This window comes from Trichomycterus rosablanca, chromosome 18, assembly GCF_030014385.1.
Source record: "Trichomycterus rosablanca isolate fTriRos1 chromosome 18, fTriRos1.hap1, whole genome shotgun sequence".
NCBI classification, from domain to species: domain Eukaryota; kingdom Metazoa; phylum Chordata; class Actinopteri; order Siluriformes; family Trichomycteridae; genus Trichomycterus; species Trichomycterus rosablanca.
In genome coordinates this window covers 100387-110000 of record NC_086005.1, presented here as the reverse complement: position 1 = coordinate 110000, position 9614 = coordinate 100387, and the positions used below count along the sequence as shown (strand labels likewise).

Sequence of the window (9614 nt, the reverse complement as noted above, 5' to 3'; positions counted from 1 at the left end):
TGTGTGTTGTGGAGATGATTGTTGTGTGTGTGGTGTGTGTGTGTGTGTTGTGGAGATGATTGTTGTGTGTGTGGTGTGTGGTGTGTGTGTGTGTTGTGGAGATGATTGTTGTGTGTGTGGTGTGTGTGTGTGTTGTGGAGATGATTGTTGTGTGTGTGGTGTGTGTGTGGTGTGTACGTGTGTTGTGGAGATGATTGTTGTGTGTGTGGTGTGTGTGTGTGGTGTGTATGTGTGTTGTGGAGATGATTGTTGTGTGTGTGGTGTGTGTGTGTGTGTTGTGGAGATGATTGTTGTGTGTGTGGTGTGTGTGTGTGTTGTGGAGATGATTGTTGTGTGTGTGGTGTGTGTGTGTGTGTTGTGGAGATGATTGTTGTGTGTGGTGTGTGTGTGGTGTGTATGTGTGTTGTGGAGATGATTGTTGTGTGTGTGTGTGTTGTGGAGATGATTGTTGTGTGTGTGTGTGTGTGTTGTGGAGATGATTGTTGTGTGTGTGGTGTGTGTGTGTGTGTTGTGGAGATGATTGTTGTGTGTGTGGTGTGTGTGTTGTGGAGATGATTGTTGTGTGTGTGGTGTGTGTGTGTGTTGTGGAGATGATTGTTGTGTGTGTGGTGTGTGTGTGTGTGTTGTGGAGATGATTGTTGTGTGTGTGGTGTGTGTGTGTGTTGTGGAGATGATTGTTGTGTGTGTGGTGTGTGTGTGTGTGTTGTGGAGATGATTGTTGTGTGTGTGGTGTGTGTGTGTGTGTTGTGGAGATGATTGTTGTGTGTGTTGTGTGTGTGTGTGTGTTGTGGAGATGATTGTTGTGTGTGTGGTGTGTGTGTGTGTGTTGTGGAGATGATTGTTGTGTGTGTGGTGTGTGTGTGTGTGTTGTGGAGATGATTGTTGTGTGTGTGGTGTGTGTGTGTGTGTTGTGGAGATGATTGTTGTGTGTGTGGTGTGTGTGTGTGTGTTGTGGAGATGATTGTTGTGTGTGTGGTGTGTGTGTGTGTGTTGTGGAGATGATTGTTGTGTGTGTGGTGTGTGTGTTGTGGAGATGATTGTTGTGTGTGTGGTGTGTGTGTGTGTGTTGTGGAGATGATTGTTGTGTGTGTGTGGTGTGTATGTGTGTTGTGGAGTTGATTGTTGTGTGTGTGTTGTGTGTGTGTGTGTTGTGGAGATGATTGTTGTGTGTGTGGTGTGTATGTGTGTTGTGGAGTTGATTGTTGTGTGTGTGTTGTGTGTGTGTGTGTTGTGGAGATGATTGGTGTGTGTGTGGTGTGTGTGTGTGTGTTGTGGAGATGATTGTTGTGTGTGTGGTGTGTGTGTGTGTTGTGGAGATGATTGTTGTGTGTGTGGTGTGTGTGTGTGTGTTGTGGAGATGATTGTTGTGTGTGTGGTGTGTGTGTTGTGGAGATGATTGTTGTGTGTGTGGTGTGTGTGTGTGTGTTGTGGAGATGATTGTTGTGTGTGTGGTGTGTGTGTGTGTGTTGTGGAGATGATTGTTGTGTGTGTGGTGTGTATGTGTGTTGTGGAGTTGATTGTTGTGTGTGTGTTGTGTGTGTGTGTGTTGTGGAGATGATTGGTGTGTGTGTGGTGTGTGTGTGTGGTGTGTATGTGTGTTGTGGAGATGATTGTTGTGTGTGTGGTGTGTGTGTGTGTGTGTTGTGGAGATGATTGTTGTGTGTGTGGTGTGTGTGTGTGTGTTGTGGAGATGATTGTTGTGTGTGTGGTGTGTGTGTGTGTGTTGTGGAGATGATTGTTGTGTGTGTGGTGTGTGTGTGTGTGTTGTGGAGATGATTGTTGTGTGTGTGGTGTGTGTGTGTGTGTGTTGTGGAGATGATTGTTGTGTGTGTGGTGTGTGTGTGTGTGTTGTGGAGATGATTGTTGTGTGTGTGGTGTGTGTGTGTGTGTGTTGTGGAGATGATTGTTGTGTGTGTGGTGTGTGTGTTGTGGAGATGATTGATGTATGTGTGGTGTGTGTGTGTGTGTTGTGGAGATGATTGTTGTGTGTGTGGTGTGTGTGTGTGTGTTGTGGAGATGATTGTTGTGTGTGTGGTGTGTGTGTGTGTGTTGTGGAGATGATTGTTGTGTGTGTGGTGTGTGTGTGTGTTGTGGAGATGATTGATGTGTGTGTGGTGTGTGTGTGTGTGTTGTGGAGATGATTGATGTGTGTGTGGTGTGTGTGTGTGTGTTGTGGAGATGATTGTTGTGTGTGTGGTGTGTGTGTGTGTTGTGGAGATGATTGTTGTGTGTGTGGTGTGTGTGTGTGTGTTGTGGAGATGATTGTTGTGTGTGTGGTGTGTGTGTGTGTGTGTTGTGGAGATGATTGTTGTGTGTGTGGTGTGTGTGTGTGTGTTGTGGAGATGATTGTTGTGTGTGTGGTGTGTGTGTTGTGGAGATGATTGTTGTGTGTGTGGTGTGTGTGTGTGTTGTGGAGATGATTGATGTATGTGTGGTGTGTGTGTGTGTGTTGTGGAGATGATTGTTGTGTGTGTGGTGTGTGTGTGTGTGTTGTGGAGATGATTGTTGTGTGTGTGGTGTGTGTGTGTGTGTTGTGGAGATGATTGTTGTGTGTGTGGTGTGTGTGTGTGTTGTGGAGATGATTGATGTGTGTGTGGTGTGTGTGTGTGTGTTGTGGAGATGATTGATGTGTGTGTGGTGTGTGTGTGTGTGTTGTGGAGATGATTGATGTGTGTGTGGTGTGTGTGTGTGTTGTGGAGATGATTGTTGTGTGTGTGGTGTGTGTGTGTGTGTTGTGGAGATGATTGTTGTGTGTGTGGTGTGTGTGTGTGTGTGTTGTGGAGATGATTGTTGTGTGTGTGGTGTGTGTGTTGTGGAGATGATTGATGTATGTGTGGTGTGTGTGTGTGTGTTGTGGAGATGATTGTTGTGTGTGTGGTGTGTGTGTGTGTGTTGTGGAGATGATTGTTGTGTGTGTGGTGTGTGTGTGTGTGTTGTGGAGATGATTGTTGTGTGTGTGGTGTGTGTGTGTGTTGTGGAGATGATTGATGTGTGTGTGGTGTGTGTGTGTGTGTTGTGGAGATGATTGATGTGTGTGTGGTGTGTGTGTGTGTGTTGTGGAGATGATTGATGTGTCGAGGTTCTGAACTCTTGATGTTTCATGTCACTGAGGAACTGGACGTGTGGCACAATGATAAAAAGTAACTTCCTTCTGACTGACCTCACTTCCTGTGTTCCTGTTAGTGCACTGATAACGAGTCTAAAAGCACATCAGCTTCTGCTTAGCACACACACACACACACACACACACACACACACACACACACACACACACACACTCACACACACACTCATCCACTTCTGTACAGATATTAAGTGAGCACGATCAGCAGTGCCTGCTGCAGACAAAATCGGCCACTAGTCTGCTGGGTGGTAAAAGACGTGACTAAAAGGTGGGCGGGGTCTTGGAAGCTGTGTAAGGACCCTGGTTAGTAGGCCGAGGCGCCTGTACAGAAGTGGAGGAACGTGGAGATCAGTGCGTGACTCTCCGTACGTGAGACCGACCGAAGTACGGGTGAATAAGAAGGGGGTCAGAGGGAGGGCGTGTCAGGAGAATATACCCTCCACGTACACCATCGGGGTCTCCAGCAGAGGAAGAGGAACTGGCTACGCTGGTATGATGATGGTGTAGAAGGTTTTGAGGGTAGATTACCCGCGCTGGTACAGGAGGGTGAGGGGAAGTGCAGGAGGGCGCATTATTAAACTCAGAATGAAACACGCCCACGTGATATCAGTGTAATGACCTTGTTTATATCACACAGACTTTATCAGGTTCTACAGCAGCCTGAACACGTCACACCCTAAACACTGAGAGGAACACCAACACCAGCACCCCATAACATCCTCAACACCCCTCATTCATCACCAACACTGAACACGTCACACCAACACCAACACCAGCGCCCCATAACATCCTCAACACCCCTCATTCATCACTAACACTAAACACGTCACACCAACACCAGCACCCCATAACATCCTCAACACCCCTCATTCATCACCAACACTGAACACGTCACACCAACACCAACACCAGCGCCCCATAACATCCTCAACACCCCTCATTCATCACTAACACTGAACACGTCACACCAACACCAGCGCCCCATAACATCAACACCCCTCATTCATCACCAACACTGAACACGTCACACCAACACCAGCGCCCCATAACATCCTCAACACCCCTCATTCATCACTAACACTGAACACGTCACACCAACACCAGCGCCCCATAACATCCTCAACACCCCTCATTCATCACCAACACTGAACACGTCACACCAACACCAGCGCCCCATAACATCCTCAACACCCCTCATTCATCACCAACACTGAACACGTCACACCAACACCAGCGCCCCATACCATCAACACCCCTCATTCATCACCAACACTGAACACGTCACACCAACACCAACACCAGCGCCCCATAACATCCTCAACACCCCTCATTCATCACTAACACTGAACACGTCACACCAACACCAACACCAGCGCCCCATAACATCCTCAACACCCCTCATTCATCACTAACACTGAACACGTCACACCAACACCAACACCAGCGCCCCATAACATCCTCAACACCCCTCATTCATCACCAACACTGAACACGTCACACCAACACCAACACCAGCGCCCCATAACATCCTCAACACCCCTCATTCATCACCAACACTGAACACGTCACACCAACACCAACACCAGCGCCCCATAACATCAACACCCCTCATTCATCACCAACACTGAACACGTCACACCAACACCAACACCAGCGCCCCATAACATCCTCAACACCCCTCATTCATCACCAACACTGAACACGTCACACCAACACCAACACCAGCGCCCCATAACATCCTCAACACCCCTCATTCATCACTAACACTGAACACGTCACACCAACACCAGAGCCCCATAACATCCTCAACACCCCTCATTCATCACTAACACTAAACACGTCACACCAACACCAGCGCCCCATAACATCCTCAACACCCCTCATTCATCACTAACACTGAACACGTCACACCAACACCAGAGCCCCATAACATCCTCAACACCCCTCATTCATCACTAACACTAAACACGTCACACCAACACCAGCGCCCCATAACATCCTCAACACCCCTCATTCATCACTAACACTGAACACGTCACACCAACACCAGCGCCCCATAACATCCTCAACACCCCTCATTCATCACCAACACTGAACACGTCACACCAACACCAACACCAGCGCCCCATAACATCCTCAACACCCCTCATTCATCACCAACACTGAACACGTCACACCAACACCAACACCAGCGCCCCATAACATCCTCAACACCCCTCATTCATCACTAACACTGAACACGTCACACCAACGCCCCATAACATCCTCAACACCCCTCATTCATCACTAACACTGAACACGTCACACCAACACCAGCGCCCCATAACATCCTCAACACCCCTCATTCATCACTAACACTGAACACGTCACACCAACACCAGCGCCCCATAACATCCTCAACACCCCTCATTCATCACTAACACTGAACACGTCACACCAACACCAACACCAGCGCCCCATAACATCCTCAACACCCCTCATTCATCACCAACACTGAACACGTCACACCAACACCAACACCAGCGCCCCATAACATCCTCAACACCCCTCATTCATCACCAACACTGAACACGTCACACCAACACCAACACCAGCGCCCCATAACATCCTCAACACCCCTCATTCATCACCAACACTGAACACGTCACACCAACACCAACACCAGCGCCCCATAACATCCTCAACACCCCTCATTCATCACCAACACTGAACACGTCACACCAACACCAACACCAGCGCCCCATAACATCCTCAACACCCCTCATTCATCACTAACACTGAACACGTCACACCAACACCAGAGCCCCATAACATCCTCAACACCCCTCATTCATCACTAACACTAAACACGTCACACCAACACCAACACCAGCGCCCCATAACATCCTCAACACCCCTCATTCATCACCAACACTGAACACGTCACACCAACACCAACACCAGCGCCCCATAACATCCTCAACACCCCTCATTCATCACCAACACTGAACACGTCACACCAACACCAACACCAGCGCCCCATAACATCCTCAACACCCCTCATTCATCACTAACACTGAACACGTCACACCAACACCAGCGCCCCATAACATCCTCAACACCCCTCATTCATCACTAACACTGAACACGTCACACCAACACCAGCGCCCCATAACATCCTCAACACCCCTCATTCATCACTAACACTGAACACGTCACACCAACACCAGCGCCCCATAACATCCTCAACACCCCTCATTCATCACCAACACTGAACACGTCACACCAACACCAACACCAGCGCCCCATAACATCCTCAACACCCCTCATTCATCACCAACACTGAACACGTCACACCAACACCAACACCAGCGCCCCATAACATCCTCAACACCCCTCATTCATCACTAACACTGAACACGTCACACCAACACCAGCGCCCCATAACATCCTCAACACCCCTCATTCATCACTAACACTGAACACGTCACACCAACACCAGCGCCCCATAACATCCTCAACACCCCTCATTCATCACTAACACTGAACACGTCACACCAACACCAGCGCCCCATAACATCCTCAACACCCCTCATTCATCACTAACACTGAACACGTCACACCAACACCAACACCAGCGCCCCATAACATCCTCAACACCCCTCATTCATCACCAACACTGAACACGTCACACCAACACCAACACCAGCGCCCCATAACATCCTCAACACCCCTCATTCATCACCAACACTGAACACGTCACACCAACACCAACACCAGCGCCCCATAACATCAACACCCCTCATTCATCACCAACACTGAACACGTCACACCAACACCAACACCAGCGCCCCATAACATCCTCAACACCCCTCATTCATCACCAACACTGAACACGTCACACCAACACCAACACCAGCGCCCCATAACATCCTCAACACCCCTCATTCATCACTAACACTGAACACGTCACACCAACACCAGAGCCCCATAACATCCTCAACACCCCTCATTCATCACTAACACTAAACACGTCACACCAACACCAACACCAGCGCCCCATAACATCCTCAACACCCCTCATTCATCACCAACACTGAACACGTCACACCAACACCAACACCAGCGCCCCATAACATCCTCAACACCCCTCATTCATCACTAACACTGAACACGTCACACCAACACCAGCGCCCCATAACATCCTCAACACCCCTCATTCATCACTAACACTGAACACGTCACACCAACACCAGCGCCCCATAACATCCTCAACACCCCTCATTCATCACTAACACTGAACACGTCACACCAACACCAACACCAGCGCCCCATAACATCCTCAACACCCCTCATTCATCACCAACACTGAACACGTCACACCAACACCAACACCAGCGCCCCATAACATCCTCAACACCCCTCATTCATCACCAACACTGAACACGTCACACCAACACCAACACCAGCGCCCCATAACATCAACACCCCTCATTCATCACCAACACTGAACACGTCACACCAACACCAACACCAGCGCCCCATAACATCCTCAACACCCCTCATTCATCACCAACACTGAACACGTCACACCAACACCAACACCAGCGCCCCATAACATCCTCAACACCCCTCATTCATCACTAACACTGAACACGTCACACCAACACCAGAGCCCCATAACATCCTCAACACCCCTCATTCATCACTAACACTAAACACGTCACACCAACACCAACACCAGCGCCCCATAACATCCTCAACACCCCTCATTCATCACCAACACTGAACACGTCACACCAACACCAACACCAGCGCCCCATAACATCCTCAACACCCCTCATTCATCACCAACACTGAACACGTCACACCAACACCAACACCAGCGCCCCATAACATCCTCAACACCCCTCATTCATCACTAACACTGAACACGTCACACCAACACCAGCGCCCCATAACATCCTCAACACCCCTCATTCATCACTAACACTGAACACGTCACACCAACACCAGCGCCCCATAACATCCTCAACACCCCTCATTCATCACTAACACTGAACACGTCACACCAACACCAGCGCCCCATAACATCCTCAACACCCCTCATTCATCACCAACACTGAACACGAGTTGTTGGAACACCAAGAAATTCTGTCTTTACATATCTCAGCTGGTTGGACATTGGGGTCAGAGCGCCCCTGGAGCAGAGAGGGTTAAGGGCCTTGCTCAAGGGCCCAACAGTGGTGCATAGCGGAGCTCCCACTGTCCCTCTGTAGTTTATAACACTACTGTATAGTACACAGTATAAGTGTAGTAATGCTGCATTATTGTATAGCAGCAGTAATGTTTACAGTTATATATAACACTATATATACTGATGTAGTAAATGTACAGTACAGTAGTATTGAGTGCTAGTGTAGTGTTAGTACTATAGTACAGTAACAGTGTAATGATGTACTATGATGTACTATAATGTACCTCACATGGTTTAAAATATGTGGACACCTCTCATAATGATTAAGGTCAGGTGTTTTAGCCACGCCCACCCTGACAGGTGTATAACATCAGATCAATCAAACACATGAAACAAGTTTGGGGAAGGCCCTTCTGTTTCAGCATGACTGTACGAGGTTTATAAAGTCGTGGTTTAGTTCGATAACTTTGGTGTGAAGGAACTCCAGTGACCTGAACTCTGACCTCTGACCCCACTGGGATGAACTGGAACACCGCCTGACCCCACAAATGCCCACAGAAACACTCACAGATCCTGAGGAACAAAGGGGGGCGTGGTTTTGGATCAGTTCAGTCGGGTGTCCACATACTTCTGACCGCTGTGTGCTGTATTACAGGAGAGCTCTAGGAGTTAAACGGCGGTTCTGACTCACTGCTGGTTGTCGCCGCTGTGGGTCCGGAGCTCGTGCAGGTTGATGACGGTCAGTCCCAGCACTTTATCCACTCCGAGCGGGACCCGGTGCAGCACGCGCACCTGCAGCGCGCCTCCGTCCGGCGGGACGGTGCAGATGAAAGTGCCGCCCTGGTCTCCCCACACCGGCTCCGCGCGCCTCTCCAGCACCGGAGTGCGGAACGTCTCGCGCCCCGCCTGCAGAGACACGTACGCGTCATTTGTGCCGTCTTTCCCTTTGATCCGGAGTCCGCGCGCCCGCAGCACCGACACCCGCGCGCTTACCGGGAGAAACAGCGCGCTCTGACCCGAGAGAGACATGTGACCGGGAGCGCGCGCACATCCACTCACTCACTCACTCACTCACACTGACGGAGCGGCTTTAAACCTGAACCACAGTCAGAGATCAAAGCTCCGCCCGCTCCAATCAACGCATGAGCTGCACTGTGGTGGGCGTGGCTAACAGAGGCGCAGGGGGAAGTGGACAACAACTATCCATATCACTCACACCCCGCCAATCCACCTTCTGCATCTGACTGTAACATTTCCTTCTTTAGTTTCACTTTCATTTATTTCTGATTTCTCAAAGAGTCACAAATATGTGGA

General features: G+C 49.4%; 1 protein-coding gene across 3 annotated transcripts in view; it reads right to left on the bottom strand.

Annotated features, from left to right (window-relative positions):
* rab11fip1b (RAB11 family interacting protein 1 (class I) b) overlaps nucleotides 1–9359 on the bottom strand; it is a 22668-nt gene extending 13309 nt beyond the window's left edge. For all 3 annotated transcript variants that reach the window (XM_063013734.1, XM_063013736.1, XM_063013735.1), the window contains exon 1: nucleotides 8992–9359. In XM_063013734.1, the coding sequence (XP_062869804.1) occupies nucleotides 8992–9329 (338 nt within the window). In that variant the 5' untranslated portion in view covers nucleotides 9330–9359. The remainder of the gene's footprint in view (nucleotides 1–8991) is intronic.
* Nucleotides 9360–9614: the final 255 nt, after the last annotated feature.